The 14,555-nt window shown below is 44.8% G+C and overlaps 1 protein-coding gene across 4 annotated transcripts in view; it reads right to left on the bottom strand.

Moving 5' to 3' along the window:
• MTCL1 (microtubule crosslinking factor 1) overlaps positions 1-14,555 on the bottom strand; it is a 112,474-nt gene that overhangs the window by 93,654 nt on the left and 4,265 nt on the right. For all 4 annotated transcript variants that reach the window (XM_018039583.1, XM_018039582.1, XM_018039584.1 and 1 more), the window contains exons 2-3: positions 7,445-7,669; positions 5,243-5,401 (exon numbers count right to left, since the gene is read on the bottom strand). In XM_018039583.1, coding sequence (XP_017895072.1) covers positions 5,243-5,401; positions 7,445-7,669 — 384 coding nt within the window. The remainder of the gene's footprint in view (positions 1-5,242; positions 5,402-7,444; positions 7,670-14,555) is intronic.

Here is a 14,555-nt window from a genome sequence, read left to right as displayed (position 1 = left end):
CAATATTAAAAATAGAAAAAGAGATGGTGAGCAGCCTTTCCCTGCACTGCCACCACTCAGGCCCCTCCCTAGTCTGTCCCTGCCCTCCAACCCCTGGGAGCAGCTGGGATGGGGTCCCCTGGGTCTTCCCTACCCCTCCCCTTTCTTTCTGCTCACTGTTGTTGCAGCTGGCTGTAATGCTTTTTAATTAAAATGTTTTTTAAAAGAGAAAAAAAATAGAAAAAAGAAAAGGCATGGAAGATAGCATAAAATACAATGACAGAAATAAGTTCAAACACATTAATAGCCACAAAAAATGTAACTGGATTAAATTCCGGAGTTTTGAAAAAAGAGATCCCAGATTCCAGTTTTTAAGGTAGCTATAGTCCATTCACAAAAAATACACCTAAAACATAGTGGTGCAGAAACAATAGACGAGAATTACCAAAAAGTCTATATGAGGTAAATACTAACTAAAAGAAATTTGGCGTGGATGATAAAAGCAGACAAAGTAGGCTTAACAGGAAAAAGCAAGACATTAGAATAAAGAGGTCATTATGAAATGATACAGGGAACAATTCATTACCAAATAAAGGTTCTAAATCTCTATGAATTCATATTCAAAATCTATAAATCAGTTTGACAGAATATAAGAAGAAAATTTAAATGTAAAATTATAATGGGTGATTTGAACATATCTTTATCCTAAAGAGATATTTAACAGACAAAACTATAAAGGATTTGGAAAATTTGAACAACACAATTAACAAGTGATCTGATACACAATTTTCCCCAAATTGTGGCAATCTAGTAATGGATTTGAATTTACAAATACCATTAAAAAAAAAAAAGAACTGAAAATACCAGAATATGTCCCATATGGCAAAAAATAAGCATTACTTCGTAGAAACTTTTGATCTGTACACTGAGTGATGATATAAAATGTCCTTTCTGCTGTAATTATAGTTCAGGTTGGAACGTCTTCAATCTAATGGATTCAAAGTCTTCATCCCAAAATTGGAGCATACATATTCCTCTCAAGCACTCATAAAACAGTTACAAGGACTTCCCTGGTGGTACAGTGGATAGGAGTCTGCCTACCAAGGTAGGGAACATGGGTTCAATCCCTGATCTGGGAAGATTCACCATGCTGCAGAGCAACTAAGCCCATGTGCCGCAGCTACTGAGCCCACCAGCCCAAGAGCTGCTGCTCCACAATAAGAGAAGCCGCTGCAAGGAGCAGCTCGTGCGCTGCAACAAAGAGCAGCCCCCACTCATCGCAACTAGAGAAAGCCCATGGATAGCAACAAAGACCTAGTGCAACTAAAATAGATTAATTTAAAAACAGAAACAGTTATAAAATCTGATCATTTATTTGGCACAAAGGAGTCTCAGCCAAACCCAGAGAATCAATATCACGTCCTGAATAGTGATGAAGGATGTCCCACAAGAGCTATCTGACAGCTAGTTGGTTCCCTATGGCTCCATCCACCAACCCTAGTTCCCTGTTATGATCCAAAACTTGCCTCTCTTGAAAGTGCAGATTAACTGGCCAGTGATTATTTGTGTCTAGCGTGTATTTAAGAAACTTTCTGGTAAGAAAGAAATACAGTGAAAGCACTTGGGTGATCTTTACGAAGCTGAAAGTCAACTAAGGTTAACCGTTTCAACCTTTTTGAGATGTTCCACCATAGAGAGACTACTAGAAGAGATGTACCCAAAAGGGGGGTCAAAAAATTAGAGTTTTGCACAAGTGAAGGGGTGTATGGGAATCTGTGTGTATGGACATGATGTGAACAACACAAGAAGTCAGTGAGCTGGCTAACCAGAAGGGACAATTCCAGAGGGTTAATCCTGCCAGCCCTCTTTAAGCATTTCATCTATCCACGGAGAAAGTGACACACCTCTAGGAGTTCGAGGCCCAGAGGGCATGTCTCTTCTCATCCTTCTCAACTGCCTTTCAGTTCACTGCAGGGTTTAGTACCTTGGGGTAGGAAACCGAGATGGACCAGGCAGGAAAGGACCTGTGTCATGCTAAAGGGCTAGACAATGGGCCAAGGCCAGTTTGTCTGTTTAAGTCATGTGCAAGCTGTCGGATTGGGGGGATACAGAAGGTAAAACAGAAGAGGGGGCAGTTGGAAGTGCTGCATCCCTGAAAATATTCCATCCCTCAAAATATTCATTGGAGAGATGGGTGAAAGGATGGATAGAAGAAAGTCACAAAGTTTAATTGAGGTTAAAATGAACTGTCTTAAAGTGTACAGTCCAGTGGCCTTTGGTACATTCACAATGTTGTGCAAACCACCTCCACCCAGTTCCAAAACACTGTCATCACCCAAGAGGAAACCCCAGTCGGTCTCCCTCCTCCTCAGCCCCTAATCTGTTGTCTATGGATTTACCTATCTGAACATTTCTGATAAATGTACTCGTACAACACCTGGCTTCTTTCACTTGGTATAATTTTAAGGTTCAACTCCATAGCACGTACCAATGAAAAAGAATTTCTAAGACCGTGGACTCAGGGCAGCAGGGGGAGCAGGAAGGGTAAGGATAATTGCCAGCCATTAAGCCTGGGTGACTTAAAGGACAGTGGCACTGTTAACACAGCTGGAAAGACAAGAGTGCAGTGCAGGAGGGGGCGAAGGGGACAAGTCTGTTCCTAGACAGACTGAGTTTGCAGAGCGAGGAGACACCCACCCTGGAGGAGTCCCCCAGGCGCTGAAAGCACGGTCTGCAGAGAGAAACTGCAGCCGCAGAGATCCACCCTCTCACCGTCCTCCAAGGCCAGGGTGCAGACACATCCGCACCCAGGCCTGTGGTGGAGACGCACAAACCGCCCTGGACCGTCTTAGAATGTGGCCCGTCGTCCATTTACCAGCCCTCAGGGGTGAACGATCACCAGCACGGCTTAAGACGGAGAAAACACTATCCTCCCTCTAGAGCGAAACCTACGGCTAAGTCTGTGCTGGCTTTGGTACAAAAGAGCCATTCACGAGACCCCGGCTCGAATGTTCCGATAAGCATCTCCTGCGCCACCTCTGAACTGGTGCACCCGGCTGTACCCAAAACGGCCCACTAGCCCCCCCGACCCTCCTGACTCTCAGTCTCGTGACTCCTTGAGCATTTCGGTGTCAGAATGCAGCTCCACCAGCCTGACTGCCACTCTGGGGGTAAAAGCGCAGTGATTGTGTTCCAGATGAGCGACCCCTCTGAGTAATTTTAAGCTGTAAAGAAAGGGAGGGGCTGACCCCCCACCCACTCCTCACAACCAGCCTGAGCCTCCAACATCAGTGGTCATTTCTCTCCCCAGAGAGCTATTTGTGACTTGATGTCAGGTCCTTCACAAATCCATTTCAGCTGGGGAAAAAGAATCCCTGCCTGCTTTAAATACACATATTTCCTTATATATGTAATTTATATATTTATACACAAACATTGTTGTTGTTTAGTCACTAAGTCATGTCCGACTCTTTTGCAAACCCTGGACTGTAGCCCATCAGGCTCCTCTGTCCATGGGGTTCTCCAGGCAAGAATACTGGAGTTGGTTGCCGTTTCTTCCTCCAGTGGATTTTCCCAACCCAGGGGTTGAACCTACATCTCCTATATTGGCAGGCAGATTATCACTGAGCTACTAGGGAAGTCCATACATAAAACATACACGTGTATAAAACTTGAAAATATAATTCAAAGTTGTCTTTTGTGCCCTCAAGGTCAGGCTCAAACTGGAAATCTCGGAAAAAGAAACCATTACAGCCTGCCTCCTAGCAAACTCGGACCAAAAGGAAGAGGGAAGAAAAGTTATTAGGATGCATAAGTGTAGAGGGGAGCGGTCACAGCCAGAGGAGGGTCATCAACCAGGACAGAACCTTCCAGGCTCCCCATCTCCTCTTCTGTGAAGCTCTCACCTGCATCCCCCACTCACCCGGAAAGCCCCCAACCACCCTTGGGATCCAGGCCCTTGTGGGCAGCCCCACAGTGACCCAGACAAACAGAACCTGGCCCATAGAGCCCAAGTCCCATGGGGCCATTCGCAAAGAGGGACAGTGACAAGACAAATAAATAGAACACGCAGTGTTTTCATGGAAGTGGCAACATACACAGAATTCACACAAATCCATAACATGTTGGCTCAATAAACACCTTGAAGGCAGGGCATCTACCTCCCCAGGGCCCAGTCCAGCGTCTGAGTGAAGTGTGGGTGGAGCAATAGATGGATCAGCAGCTGAATCATGAAGTGAATCCAAAGGAACCATGAAGTGCTAAGTGTTGGCACATAACATGCTGGCTTTTTAGCCATCATCTCAAACCCTCACCACCATTTGCACCTTCATTAATATGCAGGATATTTTCCAAGAGGACATTCAGCTTGAATCTTATACTGGATGTCAACAACAAAATGGGATTTGCATTACCGTTGCAAATGAAAAAAAAAATAATGTATGCATTGTCTAGACTGCTTTGCTAGAACACATTCACTCCCTAAAATGTAAAAGAAATCTATATTTAAATCACATTGGCTGCATAACAGACACAGGCAGCACACACCCACATCTGTTGACACAGATAATGGACAAGCATAACATATTTTCCAGCTCATTGGAAGAGAAGGCTCTCGAGAAAAAAGAGACTGCCTAATTTTGTATTCTAGTAATAATACACCCCGCAAGGACCCATAAAGGGAACTAACAGCCAGCTCATTGGAATGGAAATTATAAAAAAATAGTTTGAGACCAGGGTTCAACAAGCCTTTTCCGTAAAGGGTCAGAGAGCAGATATTTCAGGCTTTACAAGCAACACAGCCTCTGTCACATCATCTTTGCTTTTTCAGGTTTGTTTTGTATTTTTTCCCCAACTCTATAAAAAATGCAAAAACCATTCTTAGTTTCCAGGCCATACAAACAGTAGCTGGCTGTCCCCTGCCTTAAACCACAGTAAGACCAGGATACTTGGAAGCCACAGGGCAACTGAGTTCACGTGCCACAACTACTGAGCCAGACCTCTTGAGCCTGCACGCTGAAGACTACTGAAATTCGCTGGCCTGGAGCCTGTGCTTGGCAATGAGAGAAGCCACTGCAATGAGAAGCCCGCGTACTTCAACTAGAGAATAGCCCCTGCTCGCCACAACTAGAGAAAGCCCACGCGCAGCAATGAAGACCCAGTGCAACCAAAATAAAAATACATTCATTAAATTAAAAAAAAAAAAGAATAGGACACTTGGGAGTCCCATGTTCTCAAGGGGTAAGCCCCCATCCACCTGACTCACCTCCTTCAGTCTCTCCAGCTCGTTCTGCAGGGCCTGCTTTGATATCTCCACTTCAATCATCTGCTGTCGGAGAGTTTCATTCTCGTCTTCCGCTTTAGCTCTCTTTTCCTCCACGGTTTCAAGTTCATGATGCAATCGGACCGATACGTCTTTGGCCACCTGCATCAACCCACAGACACAGTCATCTGATGGGAAGCCTTCTGTGTGCTAAGAGCACCTCCAAACCACTTCAGAGGCAGAATCACTAAGGAATATTGTGTTACACAAAAGAGCAAAGATCCTGGCAATATCAACAAGCCTACATTTAAAGGAAGAGGTATTAGTTTAAAACATGAAATCCACATTAAGGGGAAGTATGACTTTCATCTGGATTAAAAGGCCACTTTGCTACAGCCCTGTTCCTTCTGGAATATTGCTTAGAATGCCAAGTCTTCCCAGGAGCACATGCTTTAAATGATCAATTAAAAATGATCATTGGACTTACCTAGTGGTCCACTGGTTAAGAATTTGCCTGCCAAGGCAGGGGACATAGGTTCAATCCCTGGTCCGGGAAGCTAAGCCTGTGGCCACAACTACTGAGCCTGTGCTCTAGAGCCTGCGAGCTGCAACTACCAAGCCCACATGCTACAGTTACTAAAGCCTGTGCACCTAGAAACTGTACTCTGCAACAAGAGAAGTCCACACTGCATGTTGGATCGAAGAGTAGCCTCTGCTCTCCACAACGAGAGAAACCCACGTGCAGCAGAGAAGTCCCAGCACAGCCAAAAATAAATAAAGAAATAAAATGAATAACAAATAATTTTTTTTAAGATCATCAAATAAACATTTCTGTTTCTCAAAATCATTTTTAAAGAACCCTATTTGCTTAAAAAAATAATTCTGTATTCAGTAGATACTTAATATGGTCAGGTTTTAAATTGCCTACTCTGGTAAAACATTCGAATGCTATAAAGGCAGTTCAACATTTTCATTTTCTAAAAGGAACTAAGGAGATTTTGTAACAGAAATATGAATCACCTTTACATCACACTGAGTGACATCTTGTTACTGGTTTATAAATCTGAGTTACAAAGATTCTTTTCCTGTTATCGTAATGAAAGGCTAAATGAGATTTCATAGAGACTCCGATAATAAGAAGGACATTATACATAATTCATCTCTAGATAAATGATTTGATAACTGGGGCAGGAGAGAGGCCTCAGTGGAAAGGACAAATGGAAGAAAGTCTAGGGTATTTTCACCTTATTCTCACTTTCACCAATGATTCTGAAAGACACTTTAAACAATTAGTTATGACCCTATTTCTCTTTCAGTTAAGTCACTACTACAAGTCTTACTTGGGTTATGGTAATTTCAGCATTTTTGCACCCTAGAAACTTAAAATAACAAAAAATGTTAAGTGACTAGGGTTAACTTTTAAAAGTGGTATTTGACTAAAACTGAACTGATAATGAATCAATTTTTTAAACATTCCAGATCTTTGGGAGTTTCTGCACAATTTCTAAAGAATGATCAGATCAGTGGGGGCAGGTATTAATTCCTTTTTTTTAATTGAAGATCTATGGTTTATTTATTTATTCTTTTGGCAGGGGTGCCTGGTCTGTAAACTAAGATCCCACATGCCCTGGGGCAGTAACTAAAGATTTCACGTGAGTGAATGTCACTCAATCATGTCCAACTCTTTGCTACCCCATGGACTATAGAGTCAATGGAATTCTCCAGGCCAGAATACTGGAGTGGGTAGCCTTTCCCTTCTCCAGGGGATCTTCCCCACTCAGGGATCGAACCCAGGTCTCCTGCACTGCAGGCGGATTCTTTACCAGCTGAGCCACAAGAGAAGCCCAAGAGATTATGAAGATTATCTCATGTGAGAGTATGAAGATCTCATGTGCCACAACTAAGGCTCATCACAGCCAAACAAATTAACTAATTTAAAAAAAGACCACGTGTAAGTGGGTCCTGAGGGCTGCACTTCAGGTCTTACAGCCTTCTCAGCATTTACCCAGCTCCCAATCTTTCCTTACAGAATCAGCATCATAAATGATGCTATCTCTGCAGGTAATCAAACTTTAGATTCAAACAAACACTGACCTAAACTGGATCTCTAAGACACCTTCGAGGCAAACCTGTGAAACTGTACGGAAACTCCCCCTGGCTTCTCTGTGGAAGGCACGTCCCACCCACTGTTCACCTTGTGCTCACCTTCAGGTCCTGCTCCAGACTCCTGATAAGCTCCCCGTCCACCTGCCCGGTCTCCGCCACCTTCAGCCTCTTCTGCTCGGCCTTCCGGAGGCGGTACTGCAGGATCCGGCAGTTCTTGTTGGCGCGGTCCAGCTCCCGCCGCAGCTCCTGCAGCTGGTAAACCTCCTCCTCCAAGTAACTGTCTCTCATCTCTTCCATTTCCGCTCGGAGTTCATCCAACTCATCCTACACAAGCCAGACAGAGGGCACTGAGAAGCCAGGTCTACGGGACAGGGCGGAGTCGCCCATTCACCCATGCCCTGCGGTACTGTGAACTTTCTGCAGCCACCTGTCGACTTCCGGAAACACATGTGCAATACAGCCTGGGGACTTCGGAAATTCTCACACAAGACAGCATCACCAGATGTCTGTTCAGGTCTCGTGGATCCAGAAACCAAAAACGAGCATGGCTTAGTCATCGCAGCCTCTCAGCATTTACCCCATTCCCAATCTTTCCTTACAGAATCCTCATCATAAATGACGTCATCTCTGCAGGTAATCAAACCCTAGATACAAACCAAACGCTGACCTGAACTTGTGTCTCTAAGACACAAGCTAGGCAGTAAGATGAGTCAGACATTGCCTGCAAAGAACAAACTTCAGGGGGTTCATCCCTGTGAATTGCCCGGGAATTATAACACACCCGCAAATGTCCTTAAAATGCTGTCCCGCCACACCAATCTTGGAACTACGTGACTCATGATTCTAAAGATAAAACCTTGTGCGCTATTTCAAATACACATCAGTTTGGTTTTTTCCATTCCCCTGCCCTTCATCTTCCATCTCCACTCCACTCTGGGATCAACATGAAGATTCTGGGATACAGAAGAAACCCAGGAGTTATTCCTGGCTCCCGCTTTCCCACCCAGCCTAGCCAACGCAGTGCTGTCAGTTCAGCGTCCAACCTTCAGGGCTGTCTCCCCAGGGCTCCACACACCACGCTCATCCCACCTCCATCCCTTTCTAGGGAGCCACAGCTGCCCCCTCCCTCAGCGCCAGCCTGCCCTCTCCCAGGTCCAGGCGCAGGAGGCAGGTCACCTGTGATGGTTCCTCTTTAAAGGGCTCCTCCCCAGCTCGTGGCCAAGCTCACTGTACGTAGATCGGTCAGAAGGCACACAATGCCCCCTACCCCCACTGTCTCTAGCCCCAGGCCCTGCCCCTCCAATCTGCACTAAGTCACTTCAGTCATGTCCGACTCTGCAACGCTATGGAGTGTAGCCTGCCAGGCTCCTCTGTCCATGAGATTTCTCCCAGGCAAGAATACTAGGGTGGGTTCCCTTTTCCTTCTCCAGGGGATCTTCCTGACCCAGGGATCAAACCTGCCTCTCTATCTCGTGCATGGCAGGTAAGTTCTTTACCACGAGCGCCACTTTAAAGCCCCTGTGACTTCCTACCACCATCAAATATTATCTGTTTCTTCTTACTCTTTATCCGTCACCCACACAGGAAGGTAAGCACCAGGAAAGCAGACACCTGGAGTCTCCCAGTGTCCAGAGCAGCGTGAGCCACACAGCAGGCCCTCAATACATATTTGTGGAATGAATACACCTGAACCTCGGTCAACACCTAGAAAGACCAGCTCCTAAACACAATGCAGACTGGTCATCACCTCACATTGTTTTGTTCCCGCCTTGTAGCGTGATCACGGACAACTCTTCCAAAACCCACAGACATGGCAGTAGTATGCAGGGCATATTTTCTATAATAAAGGCTTCAGCGAGGAGCAACTTAGAAGGCGGGAGATTAAGAAAAGCATTCTAGGAATTGTCTTGATTAGTTTCATACTTGATGGCGTAAATGTCTCCAGACTAGGATACTCTTGGTCATCTTTTTTTTTTTTTTTTTTGGCTGTGCCATGTGGCTTGTTTGATCTTAATCCCCAGCCAGGGATAGAACCCAGGCCCTCAGCAGTGAAAGCGGCGTTCTAACCACTGGACCACCAGGGAAGTCCTCATTCTCATTTATTTTGTTCAGTTAACACTGAGGCTCAAAGGGGAAAAACGCTCCCAAACACGGACACCCTAACCTATCAGCTCTCGTCCTATTCAGTTTGTTCCTGGAGTCTGGCCACCCACGCTAATCCTGCATTTATTCTCAAAAACCAGGGATTTACTTACAATAAAGAAAAGAGTTTCCCAACAACAGAGCCTCAGGTAGACAAGAAATTGACTAGTAGTTAACCTCCTGCAGATTATTTTATCCTGGATAAGATCACATAGGAGATGTGTACCAAACGAACTGGGAACCCTTGTGGAAAAATAACAAATTGGCACAAACAGGGTGAAAACCACTGTCCAGCCAACCCTACCTGTGTGCAGCCATCACCTGTAGGGGAAAGGGCACATATGAGGCATCTGATTCTCCCAAAGGCCGCCTACAGGTTCTTCCACTCTGTCCACACCACCTGCCCAAGAACATGACCCACTCAGCTGACCATGGCTCCAGTGCGGCCCGTTTCAATGGCCCATGAAGGGGAGTGGGTGTTAAAAATGAAAGCTTTACCAACTTCTAGTAGTCAAACGAATAAAATGTTTTTGTCTGCTAAAGATTCTTACAGAATTTCTATACCAGTGGTGATAATCTCACTAAAAATAAATGATGTCTGGGAATTCCCTGATGGTCCAGTGGTTAAGACTCCGTGCTTCCAATGCACAGGGCACAGGTTTGATTCCTGGTTAGATAACTAAGATCCCACATGCCATGCAGTGGGGCCAAGAAAAAAAGTATATATATAAAAAAATAAGGTGTTCTTATGTGTCTTAAGAAAGGTAACTCTTAGGGAACTGCCTCCAGTAGTTAAGGCTTTGCCTTCCAATGCAGGCGGTGCGGGTTTGATCCCTGGTCGGGGAGAGGTAAGATCCCATGTGCTTCGAGGACACATAATCAAAATGTAAAGCAGATGAAATATTATAACAAATTCAACAGAGACTTTAAAAATAATCCACATTAAAAAATCTTTTTTAAAAAGGTAAATCTTAATGTTGAAAATGTTATGACACATAAGCAAGTTTCATTGACTTTTTTCTTCTTCTTCATGGAGGACCCTTCCTATAAATCTTGTTCCAATAGGAAAGTTTGCTGGAATTGGGGTTTACTGGGTGGAACAGAGGCCAGACAGTGGACAGAATGGACAGGCTGGGCTCTTCAAGGGCCTGGAGAACACACTGACTTCAGGAAGGGCCTTTCAACCTGCAGCAAAGAGACTGTTTCTGATGCCGAATCCCCATGCTGAGCCATGAGAGTCTTGCCCTTGACCCAACCCACGCCAGAGGAGAGCAGCCACCACAGCCTACAAGCTTTCAAACAGGCCTGTGCATGTCATCCTCCCATAAAGAGCAGAGAGTTAGTCCTGAATCTTCAAAATCAAGGTCAAGCTTCTCAGGTCCCTTCTGCAAATCTGATTTGACTTTGAGAAAAAGCTTAATCTATGCAGAGGTGTCTGAATACAGTTAGTTAATTATTACACTGGCTAACTAATAAAAATAGTTCAACAGAAGCAATAATCACTGTATATATCCAGGGGTACCCACAAATATCCAGTGGCGTTGGGCATCCGTTTATGAAGGCACTGTGCGAAGGCTTTTCCTTCTACTAAAAGTGTCAGTCTCTTAGTTGTGTCCGACTCTGTGCGACCCCATGGATGGCAGCCCACCAGGTTTCTCAGTCCACGGTATTCTCTGGGCAAGAATACTGGAGTGGGTAGCCATTCCCTTCTTCAAGGGATCTTCCCAGCCCAAGGATTGAACCTGGGTCTCCTGCATTACAGGCAGACTCTTTACCATTTGAGCCACCAGGGCAGCCCTTTCCTTCTAGAAAGCTTGTCAAGTCATTAATGCTGAAAATTACCTATTACTCAAAGATGAATTTTAAAATGTGACATAGTCATAAAAAAAAAATATGATACAACTTCCAGATACAAAAATGTTCTCTGGTTTTTCAGACTTTGTATTGGGGAGTCCCTCATCAACCCTACCATTAAACACTAGTTATGCTCTACAGACTCCTGCACCCCCACTGTGGACTGAAAAAGCCTGTTCCAGGGCTCAATGTACCCACACCTCCAGATCACTCAGCAGGCCAGATGTAAACAGCTAATGGTTCTTGGCATAAATAACCACTAACATTAGTCGCTTTGAAAAGAAAATTAGGAAGAGATTGTAATTGCATGTATTTGAATCACTGCTATTATAACTCATATTTTATCTAAATTTGTGGACCAGCAGACACCCTTTCTTAAGCACTTCGCCTTCGTTACTAAGCCTACAATAAGCCTGCAGGGACACATGCCCCCACAAGATGGACAAAGAGGCCAAACCCACACTGGTGAACACACCCAAAGCCTCTCGGCTGATAACTGGAAGCCCAGCTACAAACCCAGGCTTTCTGGCTCCACACACATACTCTTTCCAGTAAATGGGAGAAATTATCAGCAACCACCAGGACACGTGAAACAAGAAGCTTTAAATCACACTTGCAAAAAGCCTGTCGGCGCAAAATAACAGCAAGCTAACGTTTAGAACTTGACATTGTCAACGTGTGGGTATATTCATTTTCACAACTGGTCCTCACCAAAGCACCGCAATGTGCAGAAAAGGTATTAATACCCTCCATTTTTAAAATGAGCATACTGAAACCCTGAAAGTTTAAATGGCTTCCCAACACTTGTCTGTTGCAGAGACAGGATGAGGCCAGGGTTTCAACTCTTTTCAAAAAGCCTTGAAAAAAAAAAAACAATTTTCAGGTTCAGTGAAAAGAAGTTATAAGAAAAGCAAATTACAAACCATGTAGGCAGGAAGCAGACATTTGAAAAGCAAAAACTGTGATTATTCAGATTAGGGTCATGATGGGAGAGCGATTTTTCAAATGAACATTACATTAATTTTCTGACAGCATGCTCTAATCCAGAAAACATTGTATCAAAGAACATTAAAGATGTCTGCCATTTAAATGCTTAACAAACCCAATCAAGCAGAACATATAATGTTTCTGGTAGACTAAATTTACACACAGTAAGAGCAGAAAACTGTTGGTTTTTAATACAGATAATGAGAAAATTTCCCTTAATCAAGTTTTATATTGAATTAACAACAGGTCTGTCAGATACTCAAATGTTAGATCATTATCTCATTAAAAAGCTAATCTAGCTTTAACTAAATATACTTTTCGAATTTTGTATAGCATGAAACCTTGAAGTACTAGAGAGCTCCCCAACTATTCCCCTTCACCTGCAGATAACAAATCAAGCTTTATTTTACACGCATGAGTGCGTTTATGTGTGCTCAGGAGTATCCAACTCTCTGTAGCCCCATGGACTGGAGCCCACCAGGCTCCTCTACCCATGGAATTTTCCAGGCAAAAATACTGGGTACCATTTCCTTCTCCAGGGGAGCCTCCCGACCCAGGGATTAAACACGTCTGTTGCATCTCCCTGAACTGGCAGGCAGATTCTTTTACTACTAGTGCCCTGTGTGTGTGTGTGCGTGCGTGCATGCGTGTGTGTGTACATACACATACACACATCAGATTTAAGAAAAAATGAGGTACCATGTGTGCACTAGAATAAACGAAGATTAAAATGTCAAAGAAAATCTCTTTGAGGATAGTTTATCCACAAATATGAAAACCAAATCCTTGGTTTCATAGTAAAAGTGATGAAAACCCTTGATCATACTGATGATCTTATCAGACCTTAATTCCCTTTAAACAACTTAAAATCAATAACTAGTCCTACTTTAGTCACTCCCTCTTTAACAGACTCGATTTAGACAGGGAGCAGTCAGCTGGCTGCCGTTGCAATAATTTCCTCCTCTGGGAGTTGCAGACCCTTAACTATTATCTACTGTAATATACAAATAATCCACCTCCTTTCCCTCCCATGAGTGAAAATGTGCTCCGCAGAGTCCCAGCTGAGGCTCAGAAGGCACGGGGGGGGGGGGGGGCGCTCAGCCATTGTTTACCAGTGCCAGTTCATCCAGCAGCCATGGCCCCCCTGTGCCCTGGTCCACATTATCTCGCCACCTAAGATGATTACCGCCGCTTGTTTGCAGGCTGAATAAAGAATGGGTGTGGAAAGCAGAAGGTCAGGAAAGAATAGGGACACTGTCTGCTTCAACCTTCCAGGAGGGAGGGGGGTAGGCAGGGAGGAGCTGAAGCACTTTATGCTCAGAACTGTTTATTCTTGCCTCAGTGTCCACCCCACCCCCACCCCTTCCTGGCCATTCAGAGCGCCTGGAATCTTCACGGCCGGATTTAACCAAATCATTGCAGATCCTGAAACTCCCAAGACCCCAAGAGAGAGGCAGGAGGCTGAGGCCAGCCAGTGCTGAGGCAGTGCAACCGATCCACTCGAATGGCCTCCCCAGCAGCCCCCTTGAGAAATCACTGCTCTTCCACATTCCCATGGTGTCTGCTCTGAGCTAGCAGGCACTTTGCTTGTTTTCACCAAAAATAATTCTTAGGAGGTAACCAAAAGGGCAGAGCAAACTTAGCAGCCCTCCCCAGGCCAACCTTGGAGCCCCCCCAGGACTGGGGCACTTTGGAGTACACTACTTGGGGGTGGTGGGAGGGGTGTCATGCTAGCATCCCCCACCAACATGAGAAGCATTTTTGAAATAGGCCAATAAATGCAAAGCAATTAAACCCTCCTGAAAAGCCTGTGGAAACAGAACATAATTAATATGTTCACAATGAGCTCCAGGGCTTGTCTGATTGTCTTTGGGCACTGGAGCAAAACACAGTGATGGTGGGCAGGCAGCATTTCTCAGACACCCTGGTCACTAAGATGGACCTGAGTCTGGTCTGAAAAAGAAGCAAAGCCCTTTGGACAACTGACCTCAATCTCCTATCTTCACTTCTGAAGCCTTCCAAATTACATACAAGTTCATCTCTAGTCAAGGGCCAACAGGGCTTTTCTGACTGCTTTCATGCAAAAAGCCAGTTACCCGGTTACCCGGACTGAGTACTTACTCATATAGTCACCCTGCTTCCCTGGTGGCTCAGTGGTAAAACATCTGCCTGCCACTGCAGGAGATGCTGGTTTGATCCCTGGGTCGGGAAGATACCTTGAAGGAGG

This window comes from Capra hircus, chromosome 24 (assembly GCF_001704415.2).
Source record: "Capra hircus breed San Clemente chromosome 24, ASM170441v1, whole genome shotgun sequence".
Taxonomy (NCBI): Eukaryota; Metazoa; Chordata; class Mammalia; order Artiodactyla; family Bovidae; genus Capra; species Capra hircus.
The sequence above is the reverse complement of the archived record's forward strand: the minus strand, read 5'-3'. Positions and strand labels throughout refer to the sequence as shown.